This window comes from Eulemur rufifrons, chromosome 2, assembly GCF_041146395.1.
Source record: "Eulemur rufifrons isolate Redbay chromosome 2, OSU_ERuf_1, whole genome shotgun sequence".
Lineage (NCBI taxonomy): Eukaryota > Metazoa > Chordata > Mammalia > Primates > Lemuridae > Eulemur > Eulemur rufifrons.
This window is the reverse complement of record NC_090984.1, coordinates 17,510,479-17,536,065: the sequence shown is the minus strand read 5'-3', so window position 1 is coordinate 17,536,065 and position 25,587 is coordinate 17,510,479. Positions and strand designations below refer to the sequence as shown.

Here is a 25,587-nt window from a genome sequence, read left to right as displayed (position 1 = left end):
AAGCTGGTCGTTAGGGCAACTGACCTCTGTGACTAAACGGAGGCCGGAAATCAAGGCTCGCTTGCCCGCTAGAGTGAGGTGCAGTGGTGCATGGTGGGACAGTGGCGGACTGGAGCGAGCTAGCAGAGCCGACCACGTGGTTGAGAGCCGACCACGTGGTGCTACTGCCTTTGGGCACCTGGCGCCCCGAGCATCACAGGCTCGCAGAGAATGGGAATGTCTGTTATCCACTCACTCTCTTTATTTACTCACCCACTCATCCACCCACTCACCCACAAATGCATTCTTTCAGTCGATCTGTGAGAGGGGAAGGAATACAGAGTTATTTGTAGACAGCAGGTGCCTAAGCTTCCATTCAACAAATATGTATTTCAAACCAACCGTAAAGACCAGCAAAGTGTCTGCTCTCATTACCTGGTATTAGGGTAGCCGGACTGTAAACTAGTCCATAAATAAATAGGAAATTGCACGTCATGGCAAGCACTATGAAGAAAAATTGAGCCGACGCGGTTGTGACTGGGAGCCACGTCACATGGGATGGTTAGGGCAGCCCCCTCCCCCAGATGTGGACTTGAAGGATGTGAAAATCCCGAAAGGAGAGCAACTCAGGCCCAGGGGACAGGGAAAATGAAGACTGATGTAAGATTAAGCCTGATGTGCTCAAGAGACAGAGATCAAGTGATGTGAAATTCCCTAGGACCACGGAAAACTGATCACCTTCAGAGTTAAAGTTGCCAGAAATGTCCTCCCAATTGATTTTCATCCTCTTTCAAGGACATCCCTGCACCATTAATGCCTGGATTATTTTAATTTATTTACAGAAAGAAAGGATGTGGGTTGTGGGTTTTTGTTGTTGTTGTTTGGTCAGTTTAATTCTAGTCATTTTTTTTTCTGGGTACCTTCGAAGGTTCAAGTTTTTTTGTTTGTTTAACCGACGACTGGATGTAGGTCAGGCTCCTGCCCTGCACCCAAACACCTGTTATCATCTGAAGTCATGGGTCCGTTTACTGAAGGTTTCTTTCTTTTTTTTTTATTTCAGCTTATTATGGGGGTACCGAAGGTTTCTTGATTGTACTAACCGGCTTACGTTTCTGGGTTTTTTCTTGTTCTTTTCTTTCTTTCTTTCTTTCTTTTTTTTTTTTTTTTGCAAAGCTGTGGTCAATTTAATCGATTTACCGGATCTAACTCTCACATGTGGAGCACCTACTGTATGCATGAGATGCTAGAAGCCAGGCAGGATGCTGGGGAGGAAATAACCTACAAAAAGAGCTTCGGATACAGTAAGCGATCGCTACTTGAGGCCCCTAAGTGAGGGAGAAAACCTGTAAAACTAGCCCAATACACAATTATAAGAAAGGAGGCGCGTGCACGTTAACACGGTAGCCTGAAATCCCGGCAAAAAGAGCCGCAGACACGGGAACTCAGAGGTGTCAGCGGTGTGCAAGTTACCGTGGAAACGGTCCTTCCAGTCTCCCCCTCCCACCCCGGCTCTCGAGGGGTGGAGCCCCATAGCTCCGCCCACCCGCCGCTGAGAGCCAATGACGGAATGGGAGGGTTGCAGCGCGTGCGCAGAGGGTGTCAACCGCCCGGCCTGCTTGCCCCCGGCGTGGGCGGAGCTTGGGAGCGCTTGCGCCCCGTCCTCCCTGCGCACGCGCACTCCCAGCATGCCCAGGGCGCGCGGGCGGCGGGCCCCTTATTCTGCGGGCGGCGGCGGCTGAGACCCAGCAGGGCGGTCGCGGTCGCGGCGGCGGCGGAGGCGGCTTGACGTGGACCGGGTGGAAGGAGAGAGCGGGCCGCGGGTGCACAGCCGCCCGTCATGAAGCCCCCCGCAGGTATCGACCGCCCTTCGGTGCGACCCCGCTGGCTGGACCCGGGCGTCCCCTCACCCTCAAGCCTCCCGGGGTCGCGCTTTGGGCCTCAGACCGGAGCTCAGTGACCCTCGAGTGACCCTGGGCCTGGGCGGGGAGCGGTGGGGCGCGTGGAAGACTACGCCTCCTCGTCTGCGGAATGAATGGTCCAGATTTTTCAGCACTTCATTCATTCAGCAAACTTGATGGCGCTTCCCCTACGGACGGGTCGGGCCCTGGGGTGCACTCTGGGGAGACTGATTTAAGGACCCTGGTCCTCCCGGAGTTATAGAGCCGGAGAGAGACGTTCGGCAAGTAAATCAGCGAGGATTTTAGATAGGGGTCGGTGCAGGGGGAGCAGAGACACGAACAGGGCAATCTTAGAGACCCCTCTTTGGAGAGGGTGGCCCTGGACGGCTTCTCCGAGGAGGTGAGCCGAGACTTGATCGGGAGAAACAGGTGTCCTGCCCAGACCTGGGGGAGGAGCATCCCAGGGGGAGGGAAGCGGGAGGAGGCAGGAACACGTGTAACCTGTTTGGAGAGCAAAAAGTCTAGAACGTTGTCAGCTGGGGGACCTTTTTATTTTAAGGGCAAAGGGACGCTGTGGAAGGGTTTTCATGAGGGGAATGATGTGACCTGTGTACTGTATTTTAGAAAATTCCTCGGGTTCTTGTGTGGTGCCTCCTTGCTCCTTATCTTTGAATTCTCTATCTGGCAATTTTCTCTTTCCCATTCTCCCTCCCCCCGAAGTTCTTTGTCCAGAACATTGCAGTGAGGATGATAATTAGGGTTGTTCAAGCTTCAGGAAGACAGGAATGTTGTCCACCTTGTTTGCTGCTGGGCCATAGGTGGAAATCAGTAATATGGAGCGAACTGTTGGAGCGAACTATTGGCCACAAGTTTTTCAAATCCTGCTCAGAACTTTCTGACAATTCCACCTCCCACGGGTCTCCCTCTTTCCTGAACTCCTGAAGCCCTTCTTTAGCGCAAGGCTTAATGTAGAGCGACAGTCCTTTTATTTATTTATTTATTTTGCAGTTCTGAAATCCAAAATACTCTGCCAATGGGAGGATTTGCTTTAAGTTTGCAGCAAAGTCATTTGGCCAGAAAAATCCGACCTGTACTGACTGACTTAGAGCCTTTCTTTTTTCTACTTAGGGCATGTCAGTGGTTCCCAGTTGGGGTGATTGTGCTACCTTGGGGAACACTGGGTGATATCTGGGGACATTTTTGGTTGTGACAATTGGAAGGTGCTCCTGGCATGGAGTGGGTGGAGGCAGGGACACTGCTCAGCACTCTGCAGTGCCCAGGACGGCCCCACCCCAGAGAATGATCTGGCCCCAGATGTCAGCAGTACTGAAGGGGAGAAACCCTGGTTATATTCCGACATTTCACTGCAGAAAGAGTAATTTGACTACAGGGTGCTGCCTCGACCACCCTTGATGTTATATGATACATGGCATTTGTACTGTATTACCTTTCCAAAGTAGGGGAAAATTCTGAATGTTAAAGCATCCCTGGCCCCAGGTGTTTTTGGATGACTGTGGTCTACAATAACATCTCCACTAGAAAACTTGCTGTCTGATGGTATTCAGCATGCAAGATATTTTGCACTTATTCCCTCATTGAATTCTTAGTTGTGTACTCAGATTGTGGCTGCCATTTTACAGATGGGAGTCCTTGGGTTTGGAGAGTTAAAGTTTCTTGTGAGATCCCACAGCTAGCGACTGGCAGAGGAGGGCTTCAAACTGGGCGGTCTGACATTAGCGTCTGCGTTCTGAACTAGCATCCTTGCCCCCACCTCTGTGCCAATGTACATCTGGTTGTCAGGCCGCCTGTCGCACCCCTGTCCTGGTCCCCTTCCAGGGCTCCACCTTGCACTTGGGATTAAAGTTCAGATTTTTATCATAGTCTACAGCAGGGGTTGGCAAACTACGGCCTATTTTTGTATAGCTCATGAGCTAAAACTGATTTCTGGGTGCGACAGAGACCATATGTGGCCTTCAAAGCCTGAAATATTTGGCCCTTTGCAGAAGCGTTGACTGACTTTGGTCTACACTGTACAGACTCCACTGGGTCCCGCCCAGTCAGGTGTTGCTGGGTGGTTTTGCCAACTTCTCTGGGCTGAGGCCGCACTGATTTTTTCCAAGAAGTGGCCCTTCCAGCAGGTAGTTCTGCCTGCCGGGAGCCCCCACCTGCCAGTTTTCCTTCACAGCTGCGTTTACTCACCCCCTTCTCTGAGCAGCCCTAGAGTGGTCGGGCCAGGCCCTCATCACACTCCCATAGCACCCATGAGTCTTAGACGGCCACGCCCTGTCCCAAATCGCATGCCGAGTTAGTGAATGGGGCCTCTGTGTTCCCTGGGTAGGCATCGGGATGGATTAAGCCGGTAGAAAAGGGGGCTTCTCTTGGACACCCCGCCGTGCCTCACTTTTTTCACTTCCCCGCTGTGGCATAGCAGGATTTGAGCAGTGCCAGAGTGGACTCCTCCTCTTTGTGAACGCAGGGCTCTTTGCAGGGTCCTGCTGCCAAGGGGACCTGCTTGGTGTCTCTAGGGCAGGGTGTATTTTGAACAGCAGCATTATCTACATTGAGGACTGGATTGCTCTCTAGGGCGGGCTGTCCTGGGCGCTTCAGGGCATTCCATGCTGGGTGCAGTCCCCACCTCGAGTTGTGACAACCACAGATGTCCCCAGACATTGCCCAGGATCACCTCCTGCTCTACAGGGTTCATCAGTGTCGTCCTGCCAGGTGCCCGGAGCTCGTGTACCTGGGTAGGGAAGCAGGCGATCCGCTCCTGCCCCTGCCCCTGCCCCCAAGTGACTCTCACCCTAACTCAGGGTATGACACAGACCAGGTCACATCATGCTCTGTCTTCTCCCTGCCCAGCATGTGCAGGAGATGTCCTGGACACGGCGTCTCCGTGCTCTGTCATGAACTACCTGCGATGGGACCTGCGCGCCCAGCAGATAGAGGAGCTCACCAAGGAGCTCATCGAGCAGACCAAGCGCGTGTACGACCAGGTGGGATCCCAGAAGTTTGAGGAAGTGTCGTACGAGAGCACGCTCAAGGCTCTGGCTGACGTGGAGGTCACCTACACGGGTATGTCCAGGTCAGGGTGAGGGTGGCTGTGCGGCAGGTCAGACCCCTTTATCCTGGGCTCGGGGCACCACCACCCACTCCCCCGGGGTGGTGGCCATGGGCGGGCGTGATGACCTGGGCAGAGGCACCAACAGGTGCTGGTCGTCGGAAGCAGCCAGGGGAGGCGGCTCCCTCTCCCTGCCTGCCTGTTCAGAGCGCTCACGAGTTCCGTCATCTGAGAGCCTGAGACAGGACACATGTCTGTGCAGCACACCTCTCCGGGAGCCAACTCGGGTGACGGCCTTGAAACCTGAGTCCCTTCTGACCTCTTTCCCAGTCCCAGAGGATATTTGTTTTCTCTCTAGTGACTGAACTTGACCCCTTTGGTTTCCTCCTCCCACCTGCCACTTTGGCCTCTGCCCTCCGGTTTGGGTTGTGTCCTCAAGCATCCTCCCAGCCCCCAGCCAGGCCCTTCTCTTCCCGAAGGTCTCCCTGCTCACTGTGGGGTATGAGGTGCTGGTCAAACAGATCATGGCCACTGCTTCCCAGAGCTGCCCCTGGAGAGGGTGACAGTGTGCACATGTGCCCAAAAGGCCAGAGAAGTCCCGCGGCAGAGAACTCCGAGCAGGGACACTCTGTCCTGCAAGTCTCTAGCAGAAGGCTTTTGTTCTGGAAACCACCGAGAATCCTTGAATTCAAGCTGAGGGCTTGTGTGTCTCCAAGGTGTCACCCCAGTGGGCTGGCCAACCCCTGACCTATGCCGTTCAGACTCCAGAGGGTCTGCTACTGCTGAGGAGTGGGTGGGCAGGCCTGGGGCTGGGAGCGAGGCTGCAGCTCAGAGAGTGGCCCTGCATCTGCACACCTGGCTTTGACTCCCAGGTCTGCCTCCCGCTGAGCCAGGGCCTCAGTTTCCCCCTCCTGCCAAGCGGTGGCTCTTCTCTCTCTCCTCTCTCTCACAGGAGTTTCATGAGGCTGGAATGACACTAATTCCCTCTTAACCGGTGTGACTATGCCAGGTGTCATTCAGCCTCTCCCAGTCCCCGCCTCTCCCTGCTATGGCCTTTTATTTCCTCCTCCACATGGCAACCAGGGTGCTTTTAAAGAAAACTAAAATCGGGCCTGGTGCTGCCCCCGTGTCCCCCTCAGTGCCTTTCCACTGCCCACAGGACGACAACCAGTACCCTTGGTGCCCTATGCTGTCTGTGCCCTGCCAGGTGGCCACCTCACACCTCCTGGAGCCTGGCACGCTCCCCCATCTCGGGCCTTCCTGCTGGCCCTGTGTTCCCACTTCATTGTGCAGAACGCCAGGCTGCTGTCTGATTTCAGGTTAAGCCCACTGCACCCAGGGGCCCTTCCTGTCCCTCCTGCCACACCAACGCCTGGATTTGTCCACACACCTATGTGCAGCTGGTTGTCACACTTGGTGCCATTACAGTCGCTTGTGTAATCGGTAGCCTGTAAATCCCAGGAGCACAGGCCCATTTCCTGTTCCCTCTTCAGCGCCAGCACCCGCCGCTGTGTTTGCTACAGCCGGACTGCAGGGCAGGTCCCCTCCAGGCCTGACGGGGAGGGTCTCCACTGCACGATTCCACACACCGAAGCCTGGGGACATTTTCATTGGCCCAGAATTGTGCCAGTGACCAAACCGTGATTTGAATTCAGGTGTCTCTGACACAGAGTATATGCTTTGTTCTGTTTAAATGGCTGTGTTGAGAGATAATTTGCATAGCACGCTATGCACCCATTTAAAGCATATCTCAGTAGTTTTTAGAAAATTTGCAGAGTTGTCCCACCATCACCACTCTTTAATTTTAGAGCATTTTCATCACCCCAGAAAGAAACTCTGCCATTTAACAGCCACTCCCCATTTCTCCTGCTCCCAGCCCCTGGTACCTGCGAACCCACGTCCCGTCTCTGTGGATCTGCTTGTTCTAGACATTTTATATAAATGGAGTCACACACTGTGTGTTCTTCTGTGTCTGGCATCTCTCACTGAGCACGATGTCCTCAGGGTCCATCCATGCTGTGGCCTGTGTCAGAGCCTCGTCCCTTTTCGTGGCTGAGCGATATTCCCGTGTGTGGATGGATAACACTGTGTGTGTCCGTTTGTTATTATTTCCACTTTGTGGCTGTTGTGAATCGTGCCGCTGTGAACGTGTGTGTCCAGGTTTCTGTGTGGACGTGTGTGTTCATTTTTCTTGGCCAGATGCCTAATAGTGGAGTTTTGGGGTCATGGCGTGACTTCACCTTAAAGCTTATGTGTTTAGAGCCACTGACACTTCCTCTATCAACAGAGGGGATGTGCTCTGGGAATTACAAAGTGGCTTTAAGATATAGCCATCACTGGCCGTGGCTCTCTTTCTACGATGGGGTTCTGTCATCCCCTCTGTCTCGTCATACCTCTTCCCATTAGGGTCCTTCCTGGCTTGGAGTATCGTGAGTTGAATCTATGTTTTCATTGGGACTGTGAGATCCCCGAGGACACTGGTGACAGGTCCTTGTGTCTGCATCTCGACACCCAGCCCGGACCTGGCGCGGTGCGTGTTCACGGAAGGATTCAGCAGATACGCCTGGGCTGGGGGCCTGGTTGGCACTTGCCAGTTGCACCGGGGGGGGGGGCCCATTTTCACGTCTGTCTCATTGTCTCGCCTGTTGCAGTTCAGAGGAACATCCTTGACTTCCCCCAGCACGTGTCCCCCTGCAAGGACATTCGCACGGCCAGCACAGAAGCCGACAAGAAGCTGTCCGAGTTTGACGTGGAGATGAGCATGCGGCAGGACGTGTACCAGCGGATTGTGTGGCTCCAGGTGAGGGGAGACAGCGGGGAACACGGTATCCAGGCTGGCTGGGACACAGCTGACGTGGCGCAGGACTGGGCAGGCTGGAGGTGGGAGACCTGGCGGGGCTGAGACTCCCCGGAGGAGCAGCAGGGCCGGAACCTCTTCAGAACTGGTGACTCTGCTCTGGGTTCTAAACCGTGTAAAGAGAACAGAGTTGGAAGTAGATGGTGGCGATGGTTGCACAACAATGTGAATGTGCTTAATGCCACTGAATTCTATGCTAAAAACAGTTAAAATGGTAAATATTATGTTACGTATGTTTTACAACAGTTTTTTTAAAAAGCCATTAAAAAACAACAAAGGCAGATGGAGAACGACACCAACAAAGTATAAAACACAGGGGCTTCTGGATCCTTCCTTACACGCACAGCTCCATTCCACCTCCCAGCCACCCTGGGCATACACGTGGGGTCAGAGAGGCCAGTGACAGGGACAGAGTGGTATGGCCTCTGCCTGGGCTCCTGCCTCCCCCTGGACACTCCTCCCGGGCCTTTGCTGTGACATCATGTGGTCAGGAGGGGAGGACCAGAAACACTTGTCCTGCTGTGTCCATCCTCTTAGGCGGGGACCCCCAGGAACACATGAGTGCCCTGCGGTGTCAGAGCACAGCCGGGTACTTTCTTACACAGGTTGGGAGAGCAGTTGGATTTTCTTTTCTGACTGAAATCTTTTATTGTGACAGTTGTAAGAAGCAATCAGAGCGTGCCCTGGTGCGCTTTGCCTGGTTTCCCCAAATGATGGTATTTTGCAAAACTGCAGGATAATCTAACGACTGGCCTTAGTACAGTCCAGAGATCTCATCCTGTTTAACCTTCGCCCTGTTAGAGGCCTCTTGGCTGGTTCCAGTTTGGGGCTGTTCAAACAGAGGGAGCGTCTGCACACAGGTGTAGTGTGGACAAAGGTCATCATTTCTGTGAGACGGTGCCTGGGAGTGTCATTGCTGGGCCACAGGGGGTTGAATGGTTGGGGTTTTTTTTTGTTGTTTTTTTTTTTTTTTTTTTTTTTGTGACAGAGTCTCACTCTGTTGCCCAGGCTAGAGTGCTGTGGCATCAGCCTAGCTCACAGCAACTTCAAACTCCTGGGCTCAAGCGATCCTTCTGCCTCAGCCTCCCGAGTAGCTGGGACTATAAGCATATGCCACCATGCCCGGCTAATTTTTTATATATATTTTTAGTTCAGCTAATTTCTTTCTATTTTTAGTAGAGATGGGGTCTCGCTCTTGCTCAGGCTGGTCTTGAACTCATGAGCTCAAACGATCCCCCGCCTCGGCCTCCCAGAGTGCTAGGATTACAGGCTTGATCCACCGCGCCCAGCCGAATGGTCGGGTTTTTAAGAAGCTGCTACACTGCTCTCTGGAGCGGGTGCGTCATCCCACGTTGTCACCCAAGATGTATGAGTGATCCAGGCTTTCCACACCCTGCCCGGCGTGTGGCACCATCCCTATTTCTCACATAAACAATGTTTCGATTGTGTTTTCCAGGAGAAAGTTCCGAAGGACTCGCTGAGGCCAGAGGCGGCGCGCTACCTGGAGCGGCTCATCAAGCTGGGCAGGAGGAACGGGCTGCACCTCCCCAGAGAGACGCAGGAAGTGAGTGCCCAGCTCGGCCTCGCGGGGAGCAGTCCCCGGGTCCCCGTGCCCCTGCCGCCTCAGAAATGTCCTCGGTTCAGGGCCGAGTCCGCCCGTCTTTCTGCTGCCAGAGCATCTATACTCCGGGGAGGTGGATCTGTCCAAAGTGGGATTCTCTGGAGTCAGGGCCCCCTCAGCTCGAAAGACAGCGAGAGACCTCACAGGTGGCAACTGGGCCCTTCCTCACCCATCGTGTCAGCCCTCTTTATGGCCTGGTGTGAGGGTGTCACCCATTGTCGGGCTGGGAACTGGGGCTGGGGGAGGGCGGCCACCCACTCAGGTCCTGTGGTTCAAAGTCAGGATGTCAGTGTTTGTGCCCATGTCCCTCTTCTCTTTGCTGTGCCGGGTGCGGAGCTACAGGGACAAGGCAGCCCTCCCCACCCTGTGCCTTCCGCTCAGTGTCCATGGCGCATGTGGTCTTGACGGTAACGTAAGACAGCTTGCGCAGAGCTCAGCGCGGTGCTGGAGTCTTGTGTGGTGTGTTGGTAGGAAACTGAGGTTCATCGAGCCTGAGAGGGCAGGGGACAGCCACTGCTGGAAAGATGTTTGTCACAGTTCCCAAGAGGAGGAGGCAGTGCCTGGCCAGTCGCATGGCCCTGTGGGGAAGAGCAGGCCCTGGGTACAGGGCTGCTGGGTTGTGTGGTACCACCCTGGAGTGATCGTGGGCGCTGGTGGCCCAGAGTGTGGTTTGCAGGGGAGGGTGTGCCTGTGCTCACGGTTCACTGTCTCTAGGACCTGGTCCCCCGGGAGACCCCAGGCACCCAGGCACCAGAACACACACAGGCTCCTACTTAACATGGTTACAGAGGTGCGAAGGTGATGTGCATTCACTAGAAACCGCACTTGAAAGTTTGCATTTTGCTCTTTTCCTGGGCTAGCGACATATGTTGGACTTCCCTGTGGTGCTAGTGGCAGTTGGAGGGTGACCCACCATACCACACAGTGGCATGCTGAGTTCAGTGAATCTCGTAAGGGAGTCAGCATTTCACTGTGCGTTAAGCTTTGTGTTAGGTGACTTTGCTCAACCGTGGGCTGATGTGGTGTCTGAGCACGTGTGGCTCAGCCATGATGTGCCTTTGGAGCATTAAAGACATTTTTGACTTAATGACGTTTTCAATTTACAACGGGTTCGTTGGGATGTGCCTCCCATCCCAGGTCGAGGATCGTCTGTGCAGGAAATAGGAGGCATGGTTGGCACAGTGGCCAGGGCTCCGTGGCTGTGGCTGCCGTGGTTAGGTGGGCATTGCCACCTTTTGGTTGAAGAATCCAAGATGTGGAGAGGGGAGGCGTGTTTGTCCCTTCAGGCCAGTGCTGGTGGTGCAGGGTTGGGTTCCATCTCAGGACTCTGATACCCCTGAACCCCGAGAGTGGGCTCCCAGGAGGGGTGGGTGCAGGTTCCAGCTCAGCCACAGCTGACAAGAGTCACAACTATTTTTAAAATTCCCTGAGATTGTTGGAAGCTCAGTGGCCGTGTGCACGGGAGAAGCTAGGAGACTGTCCCTTGCAGACCTGTGAGCGAGGAGGGAGCAAGGGCAGGCCCACTCGGAGGACACTAGCGGGTGGGGTGTTCTAGCACCTTCCCTTGGGCGCCTCGGGCTGCCACTGTCTCACTCTGTCTCTAGAGCCTCACCTGGTGCGGCTGGGCTGGCTGGTGTGAGGCGCCAGTGAGGGAAGGGGACCTTCGGAAGCGCCCTGTGTGGGGCCTGCTCCCAGGAGAGACCGAGCGCCCCTGGTCGAGACCACAGTCCTGCCTGCCGCCGCCCACCCCTCTGTCCTTCCGACAGGCACTTGTGCTCCAGCCCCGGGGAGCAGCAGCATCCTTATGCTGGGGGGCGGGGAGGCAGGGACCCTCGTCTGAGGGCTCCAGACCAGCCTGGGGCAGGTGGGTCGGTGGCTCCCTGCACCTCCCTGCAGCGGGAGGTTCTAAGTTGAAGCCCAGCTCTGCTGCCAGCCTGTCATGCGGCCCTGAGCGAGGTCCTCATCATGCCGTGGTCACCTCCCCTGGATGGCAAAGGGGCCTCTCAGGAGTCACTTCCTGAGCTGGGACCTCACGTTGCCAGGGCTGGTTTTTAACTTTCTAAAAACCAGATTTACCAAATAAAGGGTGAAAAAACGTGTCTCCGTTAAAATGTCCAAAAGCAGAGGCGGTTCCTGAGCGCAGGGGCTCGGGCCTGCTGGGCCCTGCCTGGCCGGTGGGCTCAGCCCTGAGGCTCCCAGCGCAGCAGACAGAGTCACGTTTAGATCCACGCTGCGAAGCGTCTGTCTTTAGTTTGTTTTCTTTCTGTCTCGATTTTTTTTTTTTTTTTTTTTTTGCTGTTTCCACCCGTCTTGTCTCTTCTCCCTGCCGGGGTCACGGGAGGAAACCCTCAGCCACGGCTTTGGGGGGAACGGCATCTTCCCGCTGCTGTTGTGGCACACGCTGCTCCCGTCTCTCCCTCCTCCCACCACTGTCGTCTTTCCCTCAGAAAATCAAAAGCATCAAGAAGAAGCTCAGTCTCTTGTGCATCGACTTCAACAAGAACCTGAACGAGGACACAACCTTCCTGCCGTTCACGCGTGAGGAGCTAGGTATGGGCCTGGGCCTGCCATTCCTGGGGTTCCGCCATAGTCCTGGCAGGCCCTCGGGGGCCGCTGCTTCCTGCCGGGGGCTTCTGCAGAGGATGGCGGGAGGCATGGCGGAGACGGAGACAAGGATGTCTTCACCTGGAGCACTCAGGGCGTTTTAGAGCTGAGAGCTCCAGATCTTGCCTTGGGGAGGGCCGTGGTCTGTCCCACCAAGGTTCCACCCCGGACAGATACATCCCAGACAGCAGCAGGAGGCCCGGGCTAGGATGGGCAGTTACGGGGCTCTCAGCCCCAACTGCCAGGTTAGCTGGAATCTCCCCTCAGAGACCCCACACGCCCGCCACCTTTTTACTCTTGAAAAAACGAATGGGGTAGACCGAGTCCGGAGTGCGTGTTGGAGTGCAGAGAGCTCGAGATGAGGTGTCTTTCTTTTTTCCCCCTCTTTCCCTACTCCTGCTTTCCTGAATGTTTGGTTTTGCAAGTTACAGGCACAATGTGATGGAGAGAGAGGCCCTGTGCGTGTGGCCTCGGCGCCCGTTAGCGACCTGCTCTGGCTTTGTCTGCAGAGACACTTGCGTGTGTGGGGTTTTTCCTGAGCCATTTGAGAGTTACTCAGGGGCTTTGTGACACTTCGCCAAGAGTACAGCCACCCTCCCACGTGACCTTGGTGCGGCTCTCGCCTTGGGAAGCAGCGTTGAACCTGGTGGTGTCTGAGACACAGGCAGGTCCCCTTTGTCCGGTGACGGGCTTGACGACTGTGCTTCCCTCCTCACCGGCACCCACTGGGCTGCAGCATCTCTGGCCTCCATAGGGTCCTTCTGTCCTTTGGTCTTTCCCGTCGTGAATGTTCTTGAAGCGCCCAGGCCTCGTGCTCCGCAGCCGTCGGCCGCCTTCACGGCTCCACCGGGGGATTCAGACGGGGCCCAGGTACTCCAACTAGCTATAGCCGTGATCTCTGGCTCTGGCATTCTGACTGCGGTTGCCTCTGAGGAGGCAGGGGGGTGGCAGGCGAGGCAGGCGGCGGGCAGGAGGCAGGCGAGGAGGGGTGGTCCTCGGCCGACGCCTCCCAGAGCGGCTTGCTTGTGCAGCCTCCCGGGTGCGTGTTTCCCTGTGTGCCCACCCATCGGACACTGCTAAGCTGTCCTTGCCTCCTGCTCAGCCATCCCGCGTCTCGGGCAGCACGTCCCACCACTCAGCCCCCAATACCTAGGAGAGACGGTGGCCTTCAGTTTGCTCTAAAGCTCCCTGTCCCCAGCCAAAGGGGGCCTGGCCTCCCACGCAGGCAGCTGGGAGCCCCTGAGGAACTGACGGTTGTGCTCCGTGGGTTAGGCGGTGGCCCTCTCTGCTGCAAAGCGACTCGGTTTCTCTTTGTGGTCACCAATTTGTCAGTAGGTGCTTTGAGACTTTCAGTCTGTTTCCTGTTGCTTACAACAAGAGTACCTGAAACTGAGCAGTTTAGAAAGAAAAGGAATTTATTTCTTACAGCTCTGGAGGCTGAGAAGCCCAAGGTCAAGGGGCCGTATCTGGTGAGGGCCTTGGTGGTGGGGGACTCTCTGCAGAGTCCCCGGTGGCACAGGCACAGGTGCTGAGCATGCTAAGATGCTCACTCAGGTCTCTTCCTCATCTTACAGAGCCGCCGTCCCACTGCCGGGATCACCCCTTGATCCAGGAACACATTAATCCTCGAATCCACCCATGGGGGCAGAGCCCTCGTGACTCAGTCACCTCGTAAAGCCCTGCCTCTCAGTCCTGCCACACAGGCTTAACTCTGAGCATGTGTCTCGGAGGGACAGACGCTCAAACCACAGTGAGGCCAGGCAGTGTCTGTCACTTGTCATGGCAGTTGCCATGTTGTAGCTACGCAGTTGTTGCGTCCACAGATCTAGGTTCCCCTTGTGTTGTCCTCTCCACGTGCATTAGTTCTACTGTAAGTCAGAGCTCTGCCTCCTCCGGTCACTTATCGGTGTGTATCCATGTGGACCCAGAGGCTCCTGTGGGCTATGATGTGTCACTGTTGTTACTTATCTCAATGCTCAAACTGTTGCACTCTGACTGTTGGAGTCCCTTCCAGCTGTCCCTGTGTCCTTTGGACGTGTGTGTTGCTCTCTGAGTGCTCTCTAACTGTTGGACACATGCTCCAGGCTGGTCCCTCACGTTTCCTGGCCCAGCCCTGACATCGGCCGTCTCTGCAAGGGGCTGGGTCCCTGGAGTGGGGAGTGATGTGTAGCAACCAAGATCCAGGTGCCAGGTGTGCACGTTGCTACCAGGGAGCTGCTATTCCTGGGCACCCTCAATAGACAGCTGGGAAACAGATGCGTGTCTCCGGGTCGCACACACGCTTTCATCTGTGGTGATAATCCACATGTGCACATCGACACCCGCGACCAGTCCAGCACTGCGGGGCTCCCCCCACCAGGTCCCTCACTGGGTTTCACCTCAGCTAGGCACCGTCGGCACCCAGGGGATGAGCACCTTCCAGGTGGGGAGGTGCCGTGCCAAGGCATGCAGAACCCCATGGGGGGACGTTCTTGTACTGCTCCTGCTGCCTCCCAGCCCACAGACCCCAGCCGGGTGTGCGCAGCTGGGTGCTGCCCCTGCCAAGGCATCAGCCGACGGTTGTCGGGCCTGCGCCAGTACCGAGGGGGGTGCCGCGGGCCACAGGCCGCGGGAATCTTGGCTCCTCCCTCACCGCCCACACCCCGCAGGCCTCCTGAAGCGTCCCCATCCGTTACTGCCCCCCACATTTCATCTCTTCTCACCTTGCCTTCCTGGAGGTCCCAGGGCACCAGTCTTTGAGGGGCGGCAGCCTTGGCGTCTGCCAAGCTGACAGCGATTTCAGTCCAAGGCGGTGCTGCCCAGCTACACCTGGCCACTGTTTTTATGTTTGACGAGAACTCCTGTCCTTGAGTTCATTTTACCTCTCGGCTCCCGAGGGTGTCTGTGCGTGGTGGCCTGGCCACCCTGCCCACTGCCCTCCTCGCACACTTGGGGCAGAAGCTCCTGGAAGCCACGCTGTTGGAGGCTTGAGCTGGATTTAGCTTTTCGTCCCCGAGGGTCCAGATGAGAGCAGAGAGCCCACTTGGGGCCCCGAGGGTTTCCTCGTGGGGTAGAGAGGAGGAAAGTGAGTGGGGCAGAGCTGCAGAGGGTGGTGGAAGGCTGTGGCTGCTCCCTGCACCCCCCCCCCGCCCCCCGGCCTCCCACATGAAGGGGAAGCCCACCCCCTTCCCACCCGCACCGTGTGCTGGCCTCTGGGGTCCTTTCAGAGCTGCCCTGGCCTTGTCCCCGTAGGAGGGCTCCCGGAGGACTTCCTAAACTCGCTGGAGAAGACAGAGGATGACAAGCTGAAGGTCACCCTCAAGTACCCTCATTACTTCCCCCTGCTGAAGAAGTGCCACGTGCCCGAGACCCGGCGGAAGGTGGAGGCGGCCTTCAACTGCCGCTGCAAGGAGGTGAGGCCTGCCGGAGCCCTGGGCCGGCTCTCCCGGGCTTGGAGCCACCTCCAGCTCTGCCCACACAGGGTCTTGCGGTCGCACCTGGCCGAGTTCAGTGACTGGCAGAGCGGTCCGTGCCTGGCCTGGCCCTGCCCCTGGGGCCACTACCTGGCATCTGGTCCCTCCTCCCCAGGCTCTGTAAGTGATGGACCCTGAGCATGTCTCCTCCCTCCCTCTTCCCAAGCCAAGGGAGGCCCCTCACGCGACTCCGCCTGGGCCGATCTTTCTCTAAGACGGTAGAGCCTGGACCCGAGCCTGGATCCACACTCGCCCCTGTAGCCTCGGCCTCAGACATCCACTTGCACACAGACGCATATGGTGTCCCCACCCCCACCGTGCGGCCAGGATGGCCTCTGCGCTTTCCCCGTCCAGCATGTTGGGAAGGTGGGGGCATGGGTTGGGGCCCCCCGGTCTTCCTGACAACACCAGGTGGGCTCACACGGCTGGCAAAGGAGCCACCAGCCAGAGGCCTGTAGCAGGTGGCACCATAGGAGCAGGTGGTGGAGTGCTGTGTTTTCTGCTTCCGTGGGCCGAAGCAGACACCTCAGTCTCGTGTAACCCAGGGTTCCAGGGGAAGCCCCACTGCAGGGCCTGGGGTGTGGCCCTGGAGGTGGCTGTGTACCCGGGCAAGAGCTCTGATCACTCAGAGACTGGGGCCTCGGGTTCAGGTGGGGCACGTTCTGCCCTCCAGCCCGTAGCTGTGGATTCCTATCGCTGAAGGCCTTTAGTGGGCAGCTCCGTTGGCTGGTCGGGTCTCGACCTCCCCAATGCCCTCTGAAGGTTGAGGGGGCAGGCGTCAGGGCCCTGGGGGAGTGAGTCATCCTGAATCCCACCCAGTCCCTAGGCAGGTGTCACAGGAAGGTGTGTAGCCAAGAGGCAGGGCATTGCAGCCCGAGGGGACACGGAGGAGGCCAGGCCACACCTTCCCGGTTCCAGTCGGGTTTTCTGTGGGCCCTTCATGCTGAGGGTGCGTCTGTCCCGAAGGGGCCTCAGCATCTCCCTGTAAACGAGTCAGATGGGTTTTGTGTGGCGCTCAGCCCTGTACGCCCAGCGTGGTCTGTGTTTTGTGTGCCAGCAGAGCTGGGCAGGGCCCCTGAGGCTGGGGACCAGGTCCTGGATGGTGGGGCGTCCCCAAGTGCAGCAGGGATGCCCTCGGAGGCTCCCCCAGCAGCCCCTACCCCCCACTCCACTTTCTTTTCAAAGCCTCGGAAGCACTCGAGCCTCACGCCCTCTCTGGTCCCGAGCAGGAATCAAGCCCACGTGGTGTGACTGGGCGGGGTGTGGAGACCTGCCAGGAGGGGCAGGAGGCCAGGCTGAGCCCCTGGCTGACCGCGTGGTGCTGTTTACAGGAGAACTGCGCCATCCTCAAGGAGCTGGTGGCCCTGCGGGCCCAGAAGTCCAGCCTGCTGGGGTTCAGCACACACGCGGACTATGTACTGGAGATGAACATGGCGAAGACCAGCCAGGCCGTGGCCACGTTTCTAGGTAACCGCCGCTGCCCTCCACTGGGGACCCTGCAAGGGGACTGTGCTCGTCCGTGACATGGGGTTATCTCGAGTGGGACTTTGGAGCCCCCCGACTCCTGGTCTTGGCTGCAGGCCCCCAATGTGCCTGGCCCCTCAGGGTGCCGGGAGGTGCCTCTAGCACCTGCCACAAAGTCCGGGACACTGAGAGGCCCCGGTGGCTCCAGCCTTCCTTCCGGGCACGCGTCGGGAGCCTGCCTCAGCGAGGTGGCCCCACCTTTCTGCCTCCCCGCAGACGAGCTGGCGCAGAAGCTGAAGCCGCTGGGGGAGCAGGAGCGGGCTGCGATCCTGGAGCTGAAGAAGGCAGAGTGCGAGCGGCGGGGGCTGGAGTTCGACGGGCGCATCCACGCCTGGGACATGCGCTACTACATGAACCAGGTGGAAGAGACGCGCTACCACGTGGACCAGAACCTGCTCAAGGAGTACTTCCCCATGCAGGTGGTCACCCAGGGGCTGCTGGGCATCTACCAGGAGCTCCTGGGGCTGACCTTCGACCTGGAGGAGGGGGCCAGCGTATGGCACGAGGACGTGAGGCTGTACTCGGTGCGGGACGCAGCCTCGGGGGAGGTGATCGGCAAGTTCTACCTGGACCTGTACCCGCGGTGGGTGTGGGCAGGGCCTGGCGGGGGGAGGGATGCGCTCAGGCCCCAGGGCTTCTGTGCGCCCAGCTCTGCCTCCACGGACGGGGAGGAGGTCTGCCGCCTGCCACGCTGCAGGCATTAAATATGCGGTGGTCACTGTTGCTGCCCTCTGTGGCTCAGCCACACTGACAGGGATACCAGAGATGGGAGCCGTGACCTGGTCCGTGGCTCTCACGCTGCCCTGCAGAGCCAGGCACCTCAGGAGCTCTGCCCGAGGAGCGGGGGCCGCGGGGCAGCACAGGGGTCCCTCAGACCCCCACACCAGCTGCTCCTCTGTTGGGAGGGAAGTTTAGAACCTGAAATGTGTTGAGCGGTCTCGGCTCTCAGGTGGGCTAAGGGATGTGGCATTGGGGAGCGTCATTGTGTCTCTAGTCCCAGGTAGGGCCTGACCCCGCCTCCCTCCACAGGGAAGGGAAGTACGGGCACGCGGCCTGTTTTGGCCTGCAGCCCGGCTGCCTGCGGCAGGACGGGAGCCGCCAGATTGCCATCGCGGCCATGGTGGCCAACTTCACCAAGCCCACCCCTGACACCCCGTCCCTGCTGCAGCACGACGAGGTGGAGACCTACTTCCATGAGTTCGGACACGTGATGCACCAGCTCTGCTCCCAGGTGGGTGCCGCTGCGGCTCCGCCAGGCCCCGGGAGGGGCTGGAGTCGGGTGCCTGGGTACTGCCTGTTGCCGCCTTCACGTGATACAGAGGTGATGATGCTCCCTGGTGTCAGTGTCCTTGGACTGCTGCAGGAAAGCACCACAGGGTGTGGGCTTAGGCAACAGGCGTTGATTTCCTCATGGTCCTGGGGCAAAAGCCTGAGACCAATGTGTGGGGAGGTGGTTTCTCCTGGGCCTCTCTCCTTGGCGTGTAGACGCCGTGTTCTCCCTGCGTCCCCATGGGGCCATCCCCTTGTGCCTGTCTGTGTCCTCATCTCCTCTTCGTATGAGGACCTGTCGTGCTGGCCCAGAGACCCACCCTAATGAACTCTTAAAGACCCTGTCTCCAAACACAGCCACCTCCTGAGGGACTGGGGTTCGGGACCCCAGTGTCTGAACTTTAGGGGGACCTGTGTCAGCCCATAACACCTCTCAGAGCTGTTGGGCAGAGGGAGTGGAAGAGGCACGTGTCACTTGCGGGGGACGGTGCTTGGCGCAGAGGCCCTGTGCCCTGTTGGTGGCAGTTGAGCCATGTGGCCCGATGACCCTGTGAAAGTCAATGGTGGGCGTAGGGTGAGGGCTCCAGGGGGCTCTTACTGGCCAGGACAGGCCTCAGCCTCATGTCCGTGTCCCGGGATCCCGGCTGTGTACATGGACCTGCTCTCGGCCTCCCGCTGGCGCTCAGGACGCCACGCCCGCTCTCCTGGTGGTGGGAACGTTCTTGGAGCCTCACCAGGCGTGTGCAGGCCCCGGGTGCTCATTGATTTTAGTAAATTAGCCAAGTTGTGTGACTGTCACCACAGTCCAGCTTCAGAACATTCCCATCGCCCTGAAAAGATCCTCCATGTCCCGTCAGCGGTCGCTGCCCCCTCTGCCGCCCCGGCAGCCGCTAATCCGCTTCCCATCTCTCCGGATTTGCCCGCTCTGGACATGTCGCATACGGGAGCCCCTCGTCTGGAACCACAGGCAGTGCCGAGCCACGCAGCTGCGGTTCTCCTAAATGTGCACCCTGTGATGAAGTTTAACTCATCAGTTACGCACAGGAAGAGATTAACAGCAATAACTAATAATAACATAGGACCGTTATAACAGCATAAGTTACATAATTGTGGTCAGGGTGTGTGTGTCTCTCTCTCTCTCTCTGTCTCTCTCTCAATACCCTGTTCTGTACTCACCTTTCCTGTGATCTGTGGGTTTGATAACCGAGGTGGCCGTTTAGTGCCTGGCAGCTGTTGGCGGCCACCGTGTGGATGTGATGGACAAAGGGGTGGTTTGTGTCCCAGGTGTGATGGAACAGCACGGCATAAGTGTGCGTCACATGACTCAGAATGGCACATGATTTAAAACTTAGGAATTGTTATCTCTGGAGTTTTTCATTTCATTTTTCCGGACTGTGGGTAATTGAAACCACAGAGGGCGAGACTGTGGGTGAAGAGGCCTCGTGTAAATGGAGTCACACACTGTGTGTCTGTCTGTGCCTGGCGTCTGTCACCGAGCACGATGTCCTCAAGGTCCATCCACGTGTGCTTCTGTTGAGCGACGCCTTGTGGAGGGCATGTCGTTGCTTCGTGAACCCTGAACTCAACACCAGCAGCCCTGTCCCTGGGGCCCGAGTGGAGCGTCTCCCGCACACGCATTTCCTCCATGAGGCTCGTCGCGGCCTCCTGGTGCCCAGGGACCCCAGATAGAACTTCAGCACCATGCAGGGCGGCATTTTAAACAGCAAAATTGCCAACAGGCACAAAAATGCAAAAACCGTGGCTCTCAGTGGAACGAAAAAAGGACCCTTGTTCACAGAATGAGCTGAGAGGGCGCGGAGCGGAGCGTCGCTGGGTTGCTAAGAAAGTGCCACAGGTGATGATGTGACTGTTGTTACAGTGAGTTGGCGAATTGGAAAATCTGGAATTCAAAAACGAGGGCCTGTGTGTGTCCTGCCGGTTTCCCTGCCGTGCGTGCTCCGTTTCCGTAGTGCTCGCCCTTGGCACGTGTGCCTGTGCACACACATGCACACACGTGGGTCTGCCATGCCCCCCTGACTCCCCTGAGCACAAGTGCTGCTGTTTGAGCGTTGGGGTGGCAAGTGCAGCCGTTACGAAGTGCTACTTGCCACGAGTCCCCTGCACCCAGAACAGCGCCCAGCGCAGGTGCCTCCGTGCCCATCTGCTGTTGGGACAGGAGCACAGTTGCACGGTCCTTGGCGTGGAAGAGCCTCTGTGCTGTTGAGAGGACTCTGCAAGGTCACTCACGAGGCCGTTTGGCCCACGGGCTGCCAGACGTGGCTCTGGCCAGACTGGATCAAGGGCTGTGCTTTGCGGGGAAGATTCCAGACACAAGTAGGGAGACGCAGCATGCCTTCTGAGGTCGGCACCCAAGGTCACCCAGACCCAACGGTCCCGGGCCCCTTCCACACTGCCTCTGGCTCTTTGGGGCACAGAGCTTTTGGGGAGCACTGGCTCCATGGACAGGGCAGAGGAATGTGGATGGCCGGCAGGGACAGGTGCGTGTGGTGGGCATCTTAGGGCATGTCCTGCTGGGACAGGTTACCCAGCGGCAGCCCAGGGGCCGCCCCCGTCCCCGTCACTTTCCAGGCTTCACAGTTGGGGGCTCGGGTGGTGGGACTGGCACGTTACCTGCCAGCCCAGGTGTGCTGGGGAGGGTGGCCCCGGTAAGGCCAGGCTCTGGGCACTGGCGAGGCTCTCCGCCCCCTGCTCGCAGGCAGAGTTTGCCATGTTCAGTGGGACCCATGTGGAGCGGGACTTCGTGGAGGCGCCTTCGCAGATGCTAGAGAACTGGGTGTGGGAGGAGGAGCCGCTGCTCAGGATGTCGCGGCACTACCGCACGGGCGGCACCGTGCCCCAGGCACTGCTGGAGAAGCTCATCATGTCCCGGCAGGCCAACACAGGTACGGCATCCCCTGCCCACCTGCGTGCTATCCGGTCACCATGGTGGGGAAGGGGGTGTCCGTGGTTCTCGGGGCCCTGTTGCCCCAGCAAGTGCCTGGCGTGTGTCTGGGGGTGTGGGGACGCCATGTGGGAGCCCAGAGGCCAGCTGCTTCCCTCCTTCCCAGGTCTCTTCAACCTGCGCCAGATCGTCCTCGCCAAGGTGGACCAGGCCCTGCACACGCAGACGGACGCAGACCCGGCTGAAGAGTATGCCCGGCTCTGTAGGGACATCCTCGGGGTCCCCGCAACACCAGGTAGCTGCTCCGAGCCGGGGCCACCTTAAAACTGGGGCCAGCTGTTCTCCTGGGAACTCAGAGGGAGCCCGTGCAGACGTTTTACTTCATGAGTACAGAAGTCTCTGCTGGGGGGGCCACAGAGTGTGTCGGGGCTTCTCGGGGGGGGGCAACAGGACAGCAGCCCTGGCTGGGACGCGGCTGCAGGCCAAAGTCGTGGTGGGCATGGGACCCCGGCCTCCAAGGAGGAATGTGTTCTCTGAAGCCTTCACTTCAAATAGACAAGCAGAACTAGTGTTTTCTTGATCCAAAATTATAATGTGTGCTTTGTAGAAAGCCTGGGAAAGTGGAGAAAAGACTAGTAATCGCAGATCCTGAAGGTGACACGTCAGTGACACCCTTTACTTGTGTGTAGACATGTAGGTGTGCTAACGTAACTGGGATCTTAACATGTCATGTCATACTGGTTTGATATTTCATGAGTACTTAAAAAATCTTTCCAGTAGTCTTTTACGCAGCACATAACATCCCGTCGTGTAGGCGGGCAGTCTCCTCGTTGGGGGTTAGAGCTGCAGCAGCTGGTGCCACCTTTAACTGTGCCCCCGTCCTTGTGCGGTGGGTGGAGCCGTGTCCCCTAGCCCTGCCTTCGCCACTCGCCTCCAGGCCTGTTCTGGCCAGGGTCGGGGTGGGTCACTGTCCCCTGGGGGAGGAGTGTGGGTGACGGGGCTGGGGCACTGACCTCATCGTGTGTCTGTCCCAGGAACCAACATGCCTGCTACCTTCGGCCACCTGGCAGGCGGCTACGACGCGCAGTACTACGGCTACCTGTGGAGCGAGGTGTACTCCATGGACATGTTTCACACGCGCTTCAAGCAGGAGGGTGTCCTGAACAGCAAGGTGAGGAGTCCGGGGGCTCACGGGAAAGGATGTGGCGCCAGCCACTGGCGGCCGAGTGACTCTTCCACTGTCCAGGACCAAGAACAGCGCGTCCTTGGCCTCAGGCCCCCGTGTGTGTGGCCAACCCTGAGCCAAGCACCTGCTGCTCTCCTGGGCGCTGCAGACGGCCCCTCCCACCTTGCAGGAGGCTCCTCCCTGTGGGGCCCGAGGGTGGGTGCTGGGAGCCACATGTCTCCCCTGACCGGGCTTCAGAGCCTCGGGTACTCAGTGGGGACAAGGCCATTTCTTCCCGTCTCTGACCCTCAGCTTGTTCCCCTGTGACGTGGGGACGTTAACACCCACCCCAGGCTCGTGCCTCCCGCTGGCCCGGTGCATTCCCAGGCTCGGGGGCAGCTGCCAGCGTCTGTCACAAGAGACAGACGGATCCCGGCTGCACCGAGGAGCCTGCCCCGGCCCAGGGGGTCCCTGAGGGGCCTGGGCAGCACTGCCTCCGGCAGGCTGCGGGTGCCTCAGGCCTCCAAGACCAGCTCATGGCCACCCCTTGTACAGACATGGGAGGCTGGGGCCTGGAGATGTGACCCCCTGGCCCGGCAGGCCCCTTGGCGAAGCTGGGAGCCGTTTGCTTCCTGCACCAGCCCCTGGCAGCCACAGCTGCACTTGGGGCCCCCTTTGAGGACAGGACGGCTGTCATGCCCTGTAAATTGGCTGTGAGGGGCTAGAGGAGCAGAGTGAGCCCCCAAGGGCATGGGGTTGGCTGGGGACAGTGGCCACCTGGCTTTGGAGCCTGCAGTTGGTGTAGGGACCAGTGACGCTTGAGGGTGTCCTGAACTCCTTTGTGGCTGGGACTGTGCTGGGTCCCTCGACTCCTTGCAGCCAGTGCCAGCCGCCTCTTGTCCCGTCCGTGCTGTGCCCAAGCCGTGAACAGACCCGGGTGTGCCACTGGCCAGCACTTGCCCAGGGTCCTGCAGCTGTTTCGGGGAAGGGGCAGGATGGAGCCCAGAGTGTCTCCGCCTCTGCCGCTTCTGTCTTTGGCTTGGCCTGGGATTCCAGTCCCCTGTGCAGGGAGGAGCCGCCCGGGGGTTTGTGAGGACCCCGGCTCCTGCATACGCACACAGGGCCCTGAGATGGGGGTCCCAGGCGTCGCACCACCCCTACGTGATGTGATGTGGGCGGCCTGCGCTAGGGAAGGGGTTGCTCCCAGGACCACGCAGGAGGGGCCCTGCAGACTCCCTGCCTTCTCCCCCACCTCCCCGGTGCCCTCTCAGCCCCAGCCCCTGCGTCCCCTCACAGGTTGGCATGGACTACAGAAGCTGCATCCTGAGACCTGGCGGCTCTGAGGATGCCAGCGCCATGCTGAAGCGCTTCCTGGGCCGCGACCCCAAGCAGGACGCCTTCCTCCTGAGCAAGGGGCTGCGGGTGGGGGGCTGCGAGCCACAGGCCTGCTGACGCCCAGTCCCCGACTACCCTGGTGCCTCAGCCTCCAGCTGGGACAGGGCGGGCTCCAGCACAGCGCCAGGCGGGACACACGTGCGGGAGGGGCCCTCTCTTGCCCCTGTGGTCCTCACGCCCCACTGAGGTGGCCCTGTCAGGTCTCCTGCTCCAGGTGTCTGGAGAGCCCAGGCGTCTGCCCAGGGCCTCATCTCTGTTGCACTAACACGTCCCCTCCCTGGGAAATTTTCCATGTTCAAATGTATTCATTAAAAAAACAAAAACAAAAAAACAAAAACAGGAGAGCCCAGCCTGGTCTGTGGCTCCCACCCGTTCTGTCCTATGGTGTTGGAATGTGGTTTGCTACACATGGACTGGAACGTTGCGTTTCCGTTGAACCCTGGGCTTTGTCAGGGCCCAGCCCTTGGACTTCACCAGCCTGCGACCCCAGCCTCTGCATCGCAACGTGCTTGGGTCCCTGGGGATGGCTGAGCTGTCGGAGGGAGTGAAACCCCAGGGGTTCGGGAACCCTAGGAGTTCCCCTGTTCTGTCCGACCAGGCTGGGGTGCTCACAAGAGAGTTCTGCTTCCCGAGCACATCTCACCAAAATGCCTCCCCCTCCCTGTTCAGCTCTGGAGCGCCAGGACCAGGACAGAGAGTCTGGGGAGCCGAGGCAGCCCCATCTGTGTGCGCGAGCAGCCGAACCCGCAGCTGCCGCCCTTGCGCCCCGGGGAGCTCTCCCTCCTGGGCGTGTGCAGGGAAACCCGGCTGCTCTGGCTTCGTGGCCAAAGACTCTGGGTTTACTTGACACAAGCTGGCTGCTGACTGACCAGTGCAGCTGCTGGGAGCTCCACCGTGGCCTCTGGCCAGGTGACTAGGCCGGCTTCGGCCTAGAGACGCCCAATGCCCTGTCCTCGCCTGGCCCTTAGGAACGCAGCAAAGCCTTGGCCAGGCGTGGACTTCCTGGATCCTCGGATAAGTCCTCAAAAATGCCTCGGTGAGCTGCTGGGTTGGGTCCCTAAGCCCTTGACCAGGGCGGGAGGGGCCCCCTTCTGTCTGTGTGAACACTGACGTTCCCTCCCCTGCTGTGAGCCAACTCCCCTCCCTCCCCCCGAAGTCCTCTGCAGAGGAAGCTGGGCAGTGGGACTAGTGACATTCGTCACCCCAATCCTTTTTCCCAAGGTCAGAGCAGGTGGCCAAACGGCCACCTATGCTCATCACCTCGATGGGGACGGGATTCCTGGGTCTGTACCGCCTGCCCCATCCCCTTTTCCCTGAGCCCGGGCCGGCCCAGTACCCTCCTGTGCACCCGGCTCTGCTTTCTGCACCCACTTCTGTCTCTTAAACTCGGGGGACAAAGGTGAGTGTTCTCTTGGCAGAGCTGGTGGGCTCACCGTGGGGCCAGGACAGTGTCCTGGAATTGACAGTCACAACAGCTGTTGCTGAAAATACCTGGGGCTGGAAAGACAAGACAGAAAGCAAGAAACCACAGCAGGGCTCCCTGCGACAGACAAGGGGCAGAGGCCTCGCTTGGTGCAGGGAGGCGGCAAGCCTGGCGGTGCCCTAACCCTCCCCTGCGCCAGGTCTGCAGACAGCCTCCACCTCCTCCCCGCGCAAGACGCAGATGTGCCGGAGCACCCCCCGTGTGGTGCCCTGGGCAGTTGGGATGGGGTCACGGCCTCAGGCGGATGGACCACCTGTCCCCCCGAGCTGCCTGGCCCTTAGCCCCTCGGCCCCACGCCTGTCCAGGGTGCCAGCTGTGGGCCCAGAGGACAGCCTGGTGTGAGGCTCCCCTGCCGGTCCAGCCTGTCATTCTCCTCCCAT

At 58.6% G+C, this 25,587-nt stretch overlaps 1 protein-coding gene across 2 annotated transcripts; it reads left to right on the top strand.

The window, feature by feature from the left end:
- The first annotated feature begins 1,681 nt into the window (after positions 1-1,681).
- On the top strand, positions 1,682-25,587 carry THOP1 (thimet oligopeptidase 1). Of its 2 annotated transcripts, XR_011234585.1 has the most exons (14): positions 1,682-1,832; positions 4,737-4,949; positions 7,587-7,735; positions 9,249-9,356; positions 11,861-11,963; positions 15,249-15,409; positions 16,801-16,936; positions 17,210-17,576; positions 18,023-18,224; positions 20,979-21,165; positions 21,331-21,459; positions 22,199-22,335; positions 23,626-24,760; positions 25,143-25,586. XR_011234585.1 is itself a non-coding variant. In XM_069480735.1 (13 exons), exons 1-13 carry the CDS (start codon positions 1,817-1,819, stop codon positions 23,779-23,781), a joined length of 2,064 nt encoding a protein of 687 aa, XP_069336836.1. In that variant the 5' UTR covers positions 1,682-1,816; the 3' UTR covers positions 23,782-25,587. The 2 variants fall into 2 exon arrangements, 1 of the variants encoding a protein (XP_069336836.1); XM_069480735.1 differs by having other exon boundaries at positions 23,626-25,587.

Excerpts from the sequence above, each read along its gene's own strand:
- THOP1 (XM_069480735.1), top strand. Across the intron at positions 15,410-16,800 it reads TCAACTGCCGCTGCAAGGAG|GAGAACTGCGCCATCCTCAA; the intron begins GTGAGGCCTGCC and ends TGCTGTTTACAG. Across the intron at positions 22,336-23,625 it reads AGGGTGTCCTGAACAGCAAG|GTTGGCATGGACTACAGAAG; the intron begins GTGAGGAGTCCG and ends GTCCCCTCACAG.